This window comes from Capra hircus, chromosome 12 (genome assembly GCF_001704415.2).
Source record: "Capra hircus breed San Clemente chromosome 12, ASM170441v1, whole genome shotgun sequence".
NCBI classification, from domain to species: domain Eukaryota; kingdom Metazoa; phylum Chordata; class Mammalia; order Artiodactyla; family Bovidae; genus Capra; species Capra hircus.
The window spans coordinates 46,809,424-46,826,150 of NC_030819.1; the positions used below are offsets into that span (position 1 = coordinate 46,809,424).

The following is a 16,727-nucleotide window of genomic DNA, read 5'->3' on the forward strand; positions in this document are numbered from 1 at the left end:
CCATTTTGTGCCTGTGCATGCACATTTCTATGTCCTCAAAGTATAACTTGGACCTATACTTAGGTTCAGCAGACTTTGTCCCCCTATCTACCTTCCCTATGCAGATTAGTCCCCCAATTAACCTGCCTATGAGGATTGAGTTCTCTATCATAACTGTCGCTTTTGGTGGCCCCTATAGTAATTAAGTACTTCCCTGGTGGCTCAGAAGGTAAAGCGTCTGTCTACAATGTGGGAGACCCGGGTTCAAGCCCTGGGTTGGGAAGATCCCCTGGAGAAGGAAACGGCAATCCACTCCAGTACTATTGCCTGGAAAAATGCCATGGACAGAGGAGCCTGTTAGGCTACAGTCTATGGGGTCACAAAGAGTCAGATACGACTGAGCAACTTCACATACTAATTAATAGTTATAAGATACTCTCCATATATGAATCACATGAATCATAGACTAGAAAGAGGCTAAAAATATCATTTCCATCACCATTTTTGTTTTGCTTTTTCTCTTCCACAGAAGATATGATTGATGGTTCAGAATTATTTGTAATCCATAGACTTCCAGGGACAGATACCCATCATACATGCTAGCACTAGTTCAAATAACTTCTTATCTCTTCACTGCTTCTAAGGAGTTTTAATGCTTTTCTTTATACTACAAATGTTACACAAAAAGCTAAATAAATAAAATGAAACTGCAGAGTTTGACACACCAAGACAGGTCATACTACTTTTTAGGTGCAAATTAGTAAACCTCAGAAGGACTTTCAAAAAACCTCATTGTACAGTAATAGCATTTCCTGGAGAAATTTTACAAATTGTTTCTTGCTGCCTCTACCTCTCTATCTGCATATTTTTCTTTGACTTGAAATAACATAATCTGTCCTGTAAAGCCTTGGGATTACCAGCTTTCACTCTTACTGGGTAATTATGATCTTGTGCATGCTTGTTCAGCAATACACAAGGGAAGTTTAAAGTGTGTGTGCGTGCATGTTCAAACTTTCATGAGTCAAGTACCCACTGTCTGAAGTTATATAATATAATATGAGCGTGAATGAGTGTTAATTGCTCAGTTGTGTCCAACTCTTTGGGACTCCTTGAACTGTAACTGGTCAGGCTCCTCCAGAATTACCTTACTTGGAATTTTCTAGGTAAGAATATTGGAGTGTGTTGCAATTTCCTTCTCCAGGGGATCTTCCCGACCCAGAGATTACCCAGGTCTCCTGCATTGCAGGCAGATTCTTTAAGACTGTCTGAGCTACCAGGGGAGCCTAATAATAAGTATAGTATAATATACATTTAGGGAATGCCTTTTTAAAAATACAACATTCTGGAAGAAAATATGGCCTATTTTTTGCTTTATAACTTTTACTTTGTATTGAGAACTACTAACAGAAAGGAATGCTAGGGAGATGCTCATTACCTCTTTTTGTTACTTCTGTTAAAATTACCTGAGAAAAATTCCTGAAAGCTAAACACCAAATTAGACTATTTATCTTAACTAAACTGACAGCTCTGATACATACTTTTTAATGATTTTGTGTTATCCAAAGAAGGCTCACTTATGGTAAAAGACCACATACTATATCAGTGAGTTCTGTAATTTTACTTAACCACAGTGATAACTTAGTGGAGTTTCTAATTAAAGTGCTATGACTATCATGTATGCAGATTCCATAAATATGATAAGGGTAACTGCCTGCGTCACATGGATTTGTTTATACTAGAAGACTAAATTGGAAAGGCCTCTTGCTGAGTTGTTTCTTCTCTATTTCTGTACATATAATTTATAGATGCAAGAATTCTGCTTGTAGATTAAGGAGCAGTTGCTCCTGTTTACTCTAGTCATTTTATATTTTGTATGCTCAGATAAAGCACTGCATTCCTACTGGGCAACATTTAACTGTAAGAAATAGGTTGAGGGTGTTTCTGATAGTAGGAACAAAATAAGATATGAGGAGCAAAATAACCAACAATGCCAACAATTCTTAATCTCCTCTGCTTGCTTTGGACCCTAGAGGGAATTTAAGAGTTAGGGTGATGCCCCCAAACCAATAGGGTGATGCCACCAAACCAAGGAAGAAAGTTGATTCTAACCTTTTCCCCTTTCTCTGATGTCACACAGGGGGAAATGATTAAGGGAGGAAATGCTTTTTTTATGTTTGGTTCTGATATTTAAATTCAAGCACCAAAGTTATACCCCAAAACAGTATAAGGAACTTAGTTTTCTCTCAAGTTCTTTAAAGCTATCAGTTGTTCTTGAATGTGAAGAGAGATGCTACCTAAGTTTCTCACAGATCATACTGAGATCAAAAGGAAAAAAAATAAAATTATATTAACAATGTCATCATGCATCATTACACATGTCTTCCAACCATATGAAGTCCTATGAAGTATTCAAAGCACTTTTACTTACAAAGCACAAAAAGCCTAAGTTTTTAATTTAAGGAAGTCCTTTAACAGTAAGACATTTACAAAGTCAAGGAAACAGGCTAAGTTTAAGTTACTATGAGTTTCCCCACACATATATAAACTGAAACAAGCTTCCTACACTATCATGCAGTTGAGTACTAAAATTAGAACAAAAGCCCACAACTCTGTCCTGAAATGAAGCAGTCACTTAGCAGCAGGTATCAAACTGGTTAACAGGATGATGAATATAGTATAGATGAGCATTCCCCATTTCCCCTGAAAATGCTATTCATCTTTATATGGACAGGTATCATCTGCACTAGTCTTGTTTTATGGCATAGATAACATTAGGAATCAAAAATTTTGTTTTAAAGATGCTGATAACTTTACATCCATTACCTAGCTCAGTGAAGTTATTATATAAATACATCTTTCTCCAGCATAAACTTAGCCTTCTTATTTGTCTCCAAATATTCTGAAATGTAAATATTAAAAAGGAAAGAAGGAAATACTGACAGCTAGTTCATTGTTACCATGTTTCATTTTGCTCCTTTTAAAATAGCAATACTCCCTGCAAACTTCTTGCTTGGGAGACAGATAACTTTCCCCACAGAAAAGCATCTTTGGAGGATGGACACAGATAGGATAACCTAGGGAGAAAAAAGTATAGTGAATATAGTTAATATTAACTGTATTGTTAGGGTTATATACTCACTTAGTGAACGTCTATTCATGCAGTGACCTTGCTTAAGGCTGCATAGTTTGCAAGATACGAATGGAATCAAATTATAACGTAGGTGACACAGGTGCTGGCTGAAAGCCTGCTCAGAACTATTAAGGAGTAACTTAATAAAATTCTACTTTTTAGGAAACTGTGTGATACAGTTTTTGTCTTATTCATCATCATATTCTTCAGTTCAGTTCAGTCGCTCAGTCGTGTCCGACTCTCTGCGACCCTATGAATCACAGCACGCCAGGTCTCCCTGTCTATCACCAACTCCTGGAGTTCACTCAGGCTCACGTCCATCGAGTCAGTGATGCCATCCAGCCATCTCATCCTCTGTCTCCTTCTCCTCTTGCCCCCAATCCCTCCTAGCATCAGAGTCTTTTCAAATGAGTCAACTCTTCGCATGAGGTGGACAAAGTACTGTAGGTTCAGCTTTAGCATCTTTCCTTCCAAAGAAATCCCAGGGCTGATCTCCTTCAGAATGGACTGGTTGGATCTCCTTGCAGTCCAAGGGACCCTCAAGAGTCTTCTCCAACACCACAGTTCAAAAGCATCAATTCTTCGGTGCTCAGCCTTCTTCACAGTCCAACTCTCACATCCATACAGGACCACGGGAAAAACCATAGCCTTGACTAGACGGACCTTAGTCGGCAAAGTAATGTCTCTGCTTTTGAATATGCTATCTAGGATGGTCATAACTTTTCATATTCTTAGCAGGTATTAATAGGATGGCGTCTTGCAGATAGTACCTGAACTTCAATAAGATAATAAACAGCTATTCTACCCAGCTTAAGTGAGTTTATACAGACATAGCCATGAGAATTACAATTCAAGTTATGCGAACTATGGTGGCTCATAGACAAATCCAGAGAACAAGGAAAGGAAGGGGTGTTTCAGGAAAGGGGCAGAATTAGGAGAAACTGTAATAATCAGAGTCTGTTGGAAGAAACTGTGAATCCAAAGTATGAAGGTTCTCATTGGTTGGGCTGCTATCCTCTCTGATTGGCTGGGCTATTCAGGAGATAGAGAAGTTTTCAACTTCCCCGGATGGTAAAGTAGGAGACAACTTCTAGTGGGAGATGTCAACAGGGATCACTTTAGAGTAATTGACTATGCATGTGACAGCTCCTCCTACAGGCCCACCCTACTTTCAGTTTTAGTTGAGGTTTCTTTAATGAATTATACAAATAGATTGTCAAAAATTATTTATGAGGGGATAAATGAATAGTCCTTTTTGTTGGAAATCAAAAAGTGAAAACTACATAAGTTCCTATTGAAACCTACAGAGACAAATCCCTTTACCTCACTTACTCATTTGAAATAAATGTAACAAATTCAAAGAGACTAGAAAAATCCCTAGATGATTTCTAGCTTTAAAAAAGTACACATATTCTGCAATAGTAGAACCTTTTTTGCATAAGTATTTCCAATCAAAAAGATAGGAGATTAACTCAATTTACCAGTAACAAATAATAAAATGACTCATTATAAACTAATTCTGTACTCAGAATTATTTCATTTATCACCAGTTGAAAAGTTCTGTATTAATTTTGTCCTGCAATACTGTTTCTTAGAGTCCTAGTTTCTGGATGAGAGTGCTCAAACATGAATGAGGAAGAACATATGTATAGTAATATTAGTTTCTAGTCAAGCCTGTGAGTGTTGAGCAATAGCAAATTAAACTGTACCACAAATTGCTTTCTGGGTTGCATTTAATTTACCCTCTAAACCTCTATGAGTTTTACTTGACTCAGGATTTTATTAAGAGGAAGAGTACTCATTGATTTTAGATGGCAAGAAGCTATTGAGGAACTTGCTATTGAATTGAATCAGTGGTTTTAGCTGAATGTCTGTTATTTTGTCATTTAAAAATTCCTCTTTCCATAGCTTGCAACCTAAGACTATACTCTTAACAATTACTTTTAAATTTTAAATGGAAATATCTTCTCTTAAAAATAAGAAAGTACAAAATGTTTCTAATTAATGTTTTTAAGAAATATTTGAATTCAAATGCAGTTTACAATCTCCAGAGTTTTTTAACCATTTTTGGTATAATTTTCTTTGCTACTTGAGACAAAATATATATGAAAATATTATTTCAAATAAAAAAGCCTATTTCATTGGATTTAATGCTGAAATAAAGCGAAAACAAGTTTATATTATGGAAATTTAACACTGTTTTTTACTTTATCAAAAATAATTCTGGCCGATGTGTTTGTGTGCATATATGTGTGTGTGTACTACTTAGAGATTTTATATATGTATGTAATATTTTATTTTTTTGAATGTGATTAAAAGAACTAAATCAAAATAAGGAATATTTATTTGTAAAGGTATTTTAAAATTTTTCTATGGATTTAACCATATTTAAATATTCCTAGGGCACTTTTCTCTACTTCCAAATAATTTATACTTTTCAAAAATATAATTATTTTAAATGTCACCCATTAACTAGTAAATTTACTTATTTTTCATAATAATTGGCTTAGTCTGTATTCATATTATCTTGTGATTTGAGGAAAAGGCAAGGATCTTTAATTGAAATGATTAAAACTTAGGTAAAGTAGCTAAAAATGGAAGTTAGGGTAGCTGCACAGTGATAGATGATTTGTTTGATATTTGAGATCAAGAGAAAGCCCAACTACTGTCTATCAGATGTTCCCTTTCTCTTGGACTAAGTTCTATTTTGCTATAAGTGGTGAGGAAAAATACTTAAAAATAGCATATGTTCTAATATTGTAAGTATAATGTATGATACTATGATTATAATATAATTAATAAATATGATGTATGACACTCCAATACATTGGCCACCTGATGCCAAGAACTGACTCATTGGAAAAGACTGTGATGCTGGGAAAGATTGAGGACAAGAGGAGAAGGGAACAACATAGGATGAGATTGTTGGATGGCATCACCGACCCAATGGACATGAGTTTGAGCAAGCGCCAGGAGTTGGTGATGGACAGGGAAGCCTGGCATGCTGCTGTTCATTGGGTAGCAATTAATTGGACATGACTGAGCAACTGAACTGAACTGAATGTATGATAACTTTAATATAGTCAAAATAATAAAATTTTAAAATATTGTAACTCCTGGCTATTATAAACAGTGCTGCGATGAACATCAGGACATGGAAACAACCTAGATGTCCATCAGCAGATGAATGGATAAGAAAGCTGTGGTACATATACACAATGGAGTATTACTCAGCCGTTAAAAAGAATTCATTTGAATCAGTTCTAATGAGATGGATGAAACTGGAGCCAATTATACAGAGTGAAGTAAGCCAGAAAGAAAAACACCAATACAGTATACTAACACATATATATGGAATTTAGGAAGATGGCAATGACAACCCTGTATGCAAGACAGGAAAAAAGACACAGATGTGTATAACGGACTTTTGGACTCAGAGGGAGAGGGAGAGGGTGGGATGATTTGGGAGAATGGGAATTCTAACATGTATACGGTCATGTAAGAATTGAATCGCCAGTCCATGTCTGACGTAGGGTGCAGCACGCTTGGGGCTGGTGCATGGGGATGACCCAGAGAGATGTTGTGGGGAGGGAGGTGGGAGGGGGGTTCATGTTTGGGAATGCATGTAAGAATTAAAGATTTTAAAATTTAAAAAATTAAAAAAAAAATTAAAAAATTTAAAAATAATATTGTAACTCTATAACCAAACAATACCAATTTAAATACTTAATGTATGCAATCATATATTAGCTTACACATATTCACACCTCAAGACACATTAGGTGGTGGTTTAGTTGCTAAGTTGTGTCTGACTTTTGCAACCCCACAGACTGTAGACCACCAGGCTTCTTTGTCCATGGAATTTCCCAGGTAAGAATACTGGAGTGTATTGTCATTCCCTTCTCCAGGAGATCTTCCCAACCCATGGACTGAACCTGGTTCTCCTGTGTTGTAGGAGGTCTCCTGTATTTCAGGTGGATTCCTACTGAGCCACCAGGGAAGCCCAAATGGTATAAACCAAGGCACTTAAAAAAAAATCAATTCAACTCAGTAAAATTTTTGCTAACCTGATTTTTACACTTAACAATATATTATCAGTTCAGTTCAGTCACTCAGTCATGTCTGACTCTTTGTGACCCTGTGGACTGCAGCACGCCAGGCTTCCTTGTCCATCACAACTCTGGAGCTGGTGATGCCATCCAAGCATCTCATCCTCTGTCGTCCCCTTCTCCTTCTGCCTTCCATGTTTCCCAGCATCAGGATCTTTTCAAATGAGTTGGTTCTTTGCATCAGTTGGCCAAATTATTGGAGTTTCAGCTTCAGCATCAGTCCTTCCAATGAATATTTAGGACTGATTTCCTTTAGGATGGACTGGTTTGATTTCCTCACAGTCCAAGGAACTCTCAAGAGTCTTCTCCAACATCACAATTCAAAAGTATCAATTCTTCAGTACTCAGCTTTCCTTGTAGCCCAACTCTCACATCCATACATGGTTACTGGAAAAACCATAGCTTTGACTAGATAGACTGGGCTTTTTTTTAGCAATGTCTGTGCTTTTTAATATGCAGTCTAGGTTGGTCATAACTTTTCTTCCAAGGAGCAAAAGCATCTTTTAATCATGGCTGCAGTACCATCTGCAGTGATTTTGGACCACCCCCCCCCAAAAAAAAAAAACAAAAAACAAAACACCTCTCTCCATTATCTCCCCATCTATTTGCCATGAAGTGATGGAACCAAATGCCATGATCTTAGTTTTCTGAATGTTGAGTTTTAAGCCAACATTAATAGGATTTTAAGTATTGTGAATGTTTTGGTTATATGCTATCATATAATTAAGTTACTTACTAGGCATTTAACCATTTTCTACCATTTTGCTATGTTATACAAAGGCACAAAGTACCTCAATAGCAAATCTTTGTGCATGAAAATCTCTCTAAATTAATGGGACTGAGATTGTAGGCTTAAATATGAGTCATTCATTGGTGAATAATATCCTGTAGCAGTAAGACACATAAAAGAAGCATTAAAGCAATGATTGGTATTCTTAGGTGACTCATTCTCTCAATGAATCTTAAAAAACAGTGCCCAGCACAAAAACATGTGTATCTTCTCAGGGCATCTTAAATTGCTGCTCTCCTTCACACTAACCTACAAGAAAAAGTATTGTAAATGTACTTGGTGATGTTTCTCAAATCTAATCAGTGTGATACCTTCCAACCTGCAAGATCCTGGACATTTCTGTATTTGTATGGATGGCCCTTTATTCTGGCATAGAGTACAGGGTCTCTGATGGAAGCTTAATGTGGTCAGAATCCATACCAGCAGTCTAGAGGTAAAATAACAATGATCATCCTTAGTAATTATTGTTGCCATCTTACTTTTTCTCTGGCCAGCCTGGGACCTGGAGCTAACTTTGTCAGTGATAAATTAGATACATAAATGTGACACTCAAACCTTCAACCAAACTTAGCAAAAATAATAACAATGTTTCCCATGAGAGAAAATAGAAATTGTAAGAAATAGATTCAGGAAAGCAAAATATAAGTGCCCAGGCTTTGGAAAGTCTGAAGTAGTCTCATGATAGCATGTGTGTCCCAATTCAGTCAGACAGAGTTTGACTATATTTATAACCCAAATTGGGGCACATTTCCATGGCGATAACCCAAAATCAAAATTCCCAGAGGCTACAAGTAAAAAGTTCTTTATTTCTTTCTTTAAATATACAAACAATTACAGGTTTCTTGAAAGAAAAGTGGGAAAACCTTCACTTTCTCTGCAAAGAAAATCCTGTGTTCTAAACTGTTGATCTCCATCCCTCACTCTTATCCCAGAACACCTTACACTCAAAGAGATTCTGGGCTAACATACCTACAAGCACAATGGGAGGCATGCCAAGACTGCAGTTCTCTTTCCAAAGAACAACACTTTTTCTGGGGTGAAAGTATTACATCTCTATAATTGCTAAACATTGATACCCCAGAGATTAAAAGAGAACATGTAGATATGAATTTCAAGAATTGGGGCTTCCCTTGTGGCTCAGCTGGTAAAGAATCCACCTGCAATGTGGGAGACCTGGGTTCAATCCCTGGGTTGGGAAGATCCCCTGGAGAAGGGAAAGGCTACCCATTCTAGTATTCTGGACTGGAGAATTTCATGGACAGTCCATGGGGTTGCAAAGAGTCAGACACGACAGCGACTTTCACTTTCACAGCTACCTTTTATTGAGTACCTACCATGTGTCATGTTTTATATAACAAGAACACTTGATATTTTATCTATTTGAACCTTACAACATCCACTGCTGAAGGCACTGCTCCATCCATTTTACAAGGCCAAGAACTCCTTCAAAGAAATGGTGTCATTGTCCAGGACCAGGCTCTACAGGGCAAGCACTCCCAGGCAGGAAGTCTGGTTCTGACTCCTCATCTGGTGCTCTTGGGTAAAAACGGAATAAGTACTGTAGTCTTTCATGACACCTATAACTTTTGTTTCTTAATGCAGAAATTATCCTAATTTTCCTTCATTTTAATTTATTCAAACATTTTCCTTTTATCTACCTTGATAAGCCAAATATTATTTCACTTGCATCAATCATTATGATGACAAGTTAAAGCTTGATCAATTTGCTTCCTACTATAATATCCATATTGCAATTCTTAGTCCATGTGCATCACCACCCCTACCTCCCATTAGACTGATAAATTGTGCACAATTTTGCCAATTAAGACTTAAACATCTTTGAGTCAAATTAATTAGGAAATATTTCCATAAGCCGCAGTGGTTTAAACATTATATTACTCTAATTTACAGGGTCTTAGTGCAAATAAATTATACTAGATTTATATCTTATTCTCACTTACAAAGTGGTAAAGAAATATTATAGTATAGTATGTATCAGATAGAATCTAATATGTTGTATTTGAAATAGTTTAAAAAATATTTTCATTTTTATTCTCAGAGTGATTATGGTACCAGTCTCTATACGAGTAGGTGCTCAGTAAATACTAGCTCTAATGACTTTACTACGAGAACTGCTGCATTTAGATACAGCTGATGTTGAGGACTTGGACATTTCCTATGAAAAAAACTATAGTAATTAAAGCAACGTTATGTTTAGAAGAATATCACAGATATTAATTTTCCTTTTTCCTTCACCTATGAAACAAATGTTTTATAATAGCTTATGCGTGTCTTCCCAAAATGCTTTATGAAGGTTGCAGAATCAATCAAATTGTTCCATTGTCTTTCTCTTGTGTTTTGACTTCTTTTTACTTGTCTGAACTATCACTAAGAGGTAGTCATCTAGAGGTACACCAAAGATACTTTGATTACTCAAACTATGGAAATTTTTAGCAGCCTGTCACTTTAAAAGCAATATTTGACAATTATGTATTGTGTGCAGCTGGTCACTGTCCTTAGTACTGTGTTTATTACAAAAGGATTCACTTAATATGCTCCTGGAGAAGGAAATGGCAAGCCACTCCAATATTCTTGCCTAGATAATCCCATGGACAGAGGAGCCTGGGAGACTACAGTCCATCACAACACAAAGAGTAAGACACGACTGAGCTCACACGCACAAGCACATAATGAATTAAGTGAATATTGAAACGGAAATGGAAGATATTGGCATTACTGCTTTTCCCTCAAGAGTTAAGTTCACATGGGAGAACGAACACTCTAATAAATAAAATCAGTAGCATGGTCTTCCCTATAAAAGTAGAAATGCATTTCAGATATTAATTAGATATTAAAATTCAAATTTTCCTTGATATTGTGTAGCACTCTCTAGGCATGTTTCAAAATCTACTGAGGAAGGAACAATGGTAGGGAGATGGTTGTGCTTGAAGCTGAAGTGTGCTACAATAGACTCAATTAGGACCATTTAGGATTATAGTTTATGTGATGCTAACATCAGTTCATTAAAAATGTACTGAACTCTTAAATCCTTTCACATGGGTGATTGAAAAACAATACAGTAGTATCAGCTCTTCTCAATTATGACTCAGCATGATTTGAACTAGTGACTCACAGGAAATAAGCCATGTTCTATTGTCAGTCTATAAAAACTACATTTATAGAGAAGCAGTATTTCTACCTATAATATTTCACTCTAAATTCATTCATTTTCTTTGAAATGGATGCAATAGGTTGTCTATTTAAAAGCACAAATTTTGAGTATGACAAAATGATTATGCCATATAGTATATCTCCATATTATTTATATAATTATATATTCATAATTTTAAAATCTGAGCAACAGTCATATGTGATGTGATATTGAAAGGTTTATTTTTTGATATCAAAGTAGAATGAAAATTAGGTGTAGTCAGAGGTAAAGTGTAAGTTTACTACTCACACATAATTCTGTCAGGCATAAAACTCCACCCTACACAGCTGTAAATAGTCTCCAATCTCATACATTGCATCACCTAGAAGAACATATACCAAGAGAACTAAGCAATGATATGTGCCAAAAGGCACAATTTTATCTTATAAAATTTATTAAAGTAACGTATACATATTTTAGGTCACTTCTGATGGTGACATTGTGCAAATAGATGCCAAAGTAATATTCCAAACACATTTCAGTAGGGATATTCTATAAATAATGACTGGTAAAAAAAATCAGGGCCAGTGGGCAATAATGACTTCATTGCCAAAGCAACCTTAAAACCCTCAACTAAACACAATACTCTGTTATCCACAAGAAATAGAATGCCGTATTGCATTATCTGTGTACTTATTCAGATCTATGGAACAACCATTTGTGTATTTGCACTTATTTAACTTTTGTATAGCTTTGACCACTAGCATTATATTTGTATTTCTACAAATTTCAGTTGTTTACCATTAGCTTTTTTTTTCTTCTCTTAAATTATACGAAATTGAAATTCTTTCTTGTATTTTACAAGTTGGACATGTCATAGTAAATGACGAACAATAAATGTTTGTTCCCAGATGTGTTCCAAGTATTTTTTACTTTGCCTGGGCATTGTACTGTGTATTAAAGTTGCTTCAGAAAGGATGTTAATGGCGTGTCCTGTGGTCTTCTTTGTAGTCGCAGCGCCGGGTTACCTTTCACCTCCCCGACGGCTCCCAGGAAAGCTGCAGTGACAGTGGTCTAGGAGACCACGAGCCGGTGGGTAGTGGAACCCTGATCTCACACCCTCTTCCTCTGGTTCAGCCACAGGACGAATTCTATGACCAGGCCTCTCCGGACAAGAGGACCGAAGCAGACGGCAACTCTGACCCCAACTCTGGTGAGTCCCCTTACAAACTTTGCTTGGAGATTTTCTGGTTTTCTGTTGTGCCCTTGAATTTTAACAGTAATCCAGGAGAGCAAGTAAATGGACATTCAGTTGTTTTTTGCTGCCTTTATTGTTGTTTTAATATATTTTTAAATAGATCTAACATGCTTGACATATTGGCTGTTAAATTGTACCGTACACCTTTAGTTTCTGAACCATGAAAAATTAAAGAAAAAAAAATGCTGCAGATGCAATTGCAAGAAGCCACTTTTTTTTGCATGACATCTACATGTCAAAGATATTAAAATAGGAAGACTTTTTTAGAGTTTAGAATTGATACAACATAGTTAAGTGGACATAGTCAATGACAGAAAAGAAAAAAGTATCCTGTGGAATTCTATTTTCCAGTAAGGACTTTATATGGTGATTGAAACAAGTATGAAGAGGAGTGATAGTGATATGAAGGTTTTACTTTTTTACCTATTTAATTTTGTATGATTCTTTAGTCAGTACACTGAAACAGTGAAATGAGTGGGATGGGATTGGCAAAATCTTTTATTCTGCACAGACTTACACCCCATATTAGAAATCATTGCTCATTCCAGGTAAGCCTTGTGAGGGTACTTCTTCAGCCTTTGAAAATCACTGGGGGAAATGCTATACCTTTTTTGGTCATGCTAGTTTTTTCTTTCTCTTTAAAAATCACTACCTAGTTCATTTTAATTGAAAAAATTAGAAGTCCAATTTACTAATTGTTATGTGTAGCTCAAAGTAGCAGCCATGATTTCTGTTTGATTTGAATTGAAAGTTTTTTCTAAATCCATCTTGACCTGTTTCTGAATTGTCTATAGGGCAAATGGGATTAGGGTAACTTTCCTGTAGTGTCCTAGCTACTCTTCTGATTTCTTTAGGTATTGTAGTGATTCTGGCAATTCTATGGTTGAAGTAGAAATACCAAGAGGAGGTAAAAAACATTAAAGGAATTTCTTAACTAATCCTATTATGTTAACCCAGCATTAGTGTTCGCTGCCTACTAGAAATTTAAACTGATTCTTTGATTCCAGGAAAGTGATGGGTATCTTTTGTACATATGCCCCCTTCTAAAGTGTGCCCCAGTCTCTGCAGGTTTTTCTGATAGGTAGTTCTCTTCTCATTGGCATATGCAGGTACAATTGCATTTTCTTTCTGCTGAAGTTTTTCTCAGCCAGTCTTTTAGGAAAATCTAAATTCCAGACCAGCTCTGGCCCTCAGTCTTTCATGCCCTGTATCTTGGTCTCATAAGAAAAATATAAGTGCATTTTTGACTTCACGTATCCAGAAGGTCAGGGATACTCAAAGAGGCAACCAATCCCCTCACAGCATTTGGGAGACCTGATTAAATATTCTCCTCAGATCTCTTGGTTCTGATTAGTCTAAAGACCATTAACCTAAGTGGTTCCATTGACTCAGCTTTTCCTGGACTTGTGTAAAGAGAGTGGGTATGTAGGACAGTTCTTTCTCAAATGGTTTCTTATTCCACAACTTCCCCTTCTCCAATTTTAAAGCATCTTTTATTAATATTAAGGCAAAGGTCCTGAAACTGGTTCTTGACCATCTCTTCTGCATGTGGCAGTGGTTGACTCCTCTGGTCTTTGGGCCTCTTCCAAAACTGAGTCAGAAAAAATCCATTTTAAGTATACTGGCACAAATAGGACTTGTCTATATAGTTCACCAGTTATTTTTACAGAAGTAAAGTTTTAAAAAATGTATACAGCAATATAGTGAAACTAAGCTGCCCTAGGCCAGGACTTTATCCAATATATTTATTTTCTTAGACCTGAGAAATAGCACTGGCTGAGCTAGCAAATGGGAGAAGATATGAGAAATTTTAAAGCTTGAGATGGTAGGGGGAACTCCTTTCAAGTTTGTTCAAGAATTCTTCAGAGTTTTTAACCAATCCAGTCACATGGAAAAAAAAAAAACAACGTAGGGAATACACACCCTTGCACACTCCAACATTCAACTCAACACAGTTACTTCACTCAGGATAATCATGGTCAGTGAAATGTGTTAAACCAGACCAGTACTCCTTGATGGAGAACACATCTATATTTGCCACTGAGAAAGAAGGTGTCAGATCGGGGAAGAGGAGGCGCTCAGAGGGCCCCTGGTGGCTAACAGTTCTTTCAGGATCTCCTGCCTTGCAGGTGGATTCTTTACTAGCTGAATTATCAGGGAAGCACTTTGACACTTAAAGGGACTTTAACTTTAATTTCATGTAAATATCTGGAGAAGAATTCATTAGACCAGCCTTGAAACATTAAGAGATTCATAACTAAACAGTGATTCATATTGAGATAGCATTATGATATATTATATAAAATCTGCAGTTATGGTTTTGTAATTAACTTTGAAAAATTTGTGGCATGAGATACAGGATAATTGAAGCAATAATCTTCACCAGTATTAATCTTGCTATGTAGATATGAATTGTTTCCTTTTTCTTCAGTGGCATTTTATGTCTGCCTCTTGAAGAGTTTTCTCTTCAAGAGAAGAATCTTGAAGAGTCTTCTCTTCAAGAAGGGCTTCCCTCAAAACTCAGTTGGTAAAGAATCTGCCTGCAATGCAGGAGACCCCGGTTTGATCCCTAGGTTGGGAAGATCCCCTGGAGAAGGGAAAGGCTACTCATTCCAGTGTTCTGGCCTGGAGAATTCCATGGACTGCTTAGTTGATGGGGTTGCAAAGAGTCAGACATGACTGAGTGACCTTCACTTTCACAAGAGTAATAATTTTATAGTAATCATTCAATATCATATAAATTTGTATTATCTATAGTTATTGAGTATGGAATTGATATAGATTCCTAGTTTTTCAAATATAATGATTCTCAATAAAAGTAATTAAAATTTAGTACAATTTCATGGTAAATTTATCATTATACATTTTTTAAAGAAATTAGTACAAATGGTATCATGTGGAGGAGTTTTTGGAAACCTAAGGTTTAATATATCTCTGTTGTAATTTAGTTGCTATCACGTCTGACTCCTTGGTGACCCCATGGACTGTAGCCCTCCATGCTCCTCTGTCCATGGGATTTCCGAGGCAAGAATACTGAAATGGGTTGCCATTTCCTTCTCCAAGAGATCTTCCCAACCCAGGAATCAAACCCCTCTCTCCTGTTTAGAAGGTAGATTCTTTACCACTGAGCCACATGGAAAGCCCATTTAGTATACATTTAGGCTTTTATATAAACCTCTAGCAACCAAATAGATGATGTCCTTATGTTCTAGACACTTCTGAATCCTAGAGCATGCTTAGCCTACTGGCCCACAAAGGGCACACACACATGCAATATTTCTTGCACTAAGTTTTGTCAGCTTTTCTGCATAAAAAGATTCATCTTACTTGCAAATAGCAGAATAAATCATATTTCCTTAAAAAGTTAACTTATTAATGTGATCATGCACTCCATGTAAAATTCAATAAAACCATTAATTTATGAAAATAGTAAGGTGATTTTCAATCAAAGATTTTAATTTTAGCCCATATAACTAGAGTTATGAAAAGATTTCACTAAGTTAAAAAGAAACCAAAACAACTATGTGATCAGATCCGAAGCAGCTTATTATCACTAATTCAGAATTAAATCCCATTGAGAAACATGAATAGAGTTATATTTTGTATCTGGTGTTTCTTTTAAATGCTAATTTAAAGGATTTTCTTCTATTTAATCACATACAAAATTTCAAATTGTGTTTGTGCTTTTAAAGCCCTGTCTGTCATATGCTTCCACTTCTACCTGGATTGTATATTAATAAATTGGTGAATTTCTCACTAAGAATATTTTTTATTGTTGGTGATATTTATGGGTAATATTTATTGAGATCTACCTATGAATCAGGAATAATAGTAAATGTTTTAATATATTGTTTATGATTCTACACCAATATTGCAAGTTAGATAGTATTATGAAAGTGTTAGTCATTCAGCCATGTCTGACTCTTTATGCCAGGATACTCTGCCCATGAATTTCCCAGGCAATAATACTAGAGTGGGTAGCCATTCCCTTATCCAGAGGATTTTCCCAGCCCAGAGATGGAATCCAGATCTCCTTCACTGCAGGCAGATTCTTTACCATCTGAACCACAACTGAATTTCAGAAAATTTTTCTAAAACTACTTTGCAATTAGATTGGGAAACAATGGAAACAGTGACAGACTTTATTTTCTTGGACTCAAAAATCACTGCAGATGGTGACTGCAGCCATGAAATTAAAAGACAATTGCTCCTTACAAGAAAAGCTGTGACAAACCTACACAACATATTAATGATTCGTGTCAATGTGGCAAAACCAATACAGTATTGTAAAGCAAAATAAAATAAAATTA

General features: G+C 36.1%; 1 protein-coding gene across 2 annotated transcripts in view; it reads left to right on the forward strand.

Moving 5' to 3' along the window:
- The window catches only part of PCDH9 (protocadherin 9), a 1,176,029-nt gene that overhangs the window by 743,098 nt on the left and 416,204 nt on the right, over positions 1-16,727 (forward strand). Inside the window, exon 3 of one of the 2 annotated variants that reach the window (XM_005687580.3) lies at positions 12,171-12,372. In XM_005687580.3, coding sequence (XP_005687637.1) covers positions 12,171-12,372 — 202 coding nt within the window. The remainder of the gene's footprint in view (positions 1-12,170; positions 12,373-16,727) is intronic. The other variant, XM_013968204.2, reaches the window with a different exon arrangement.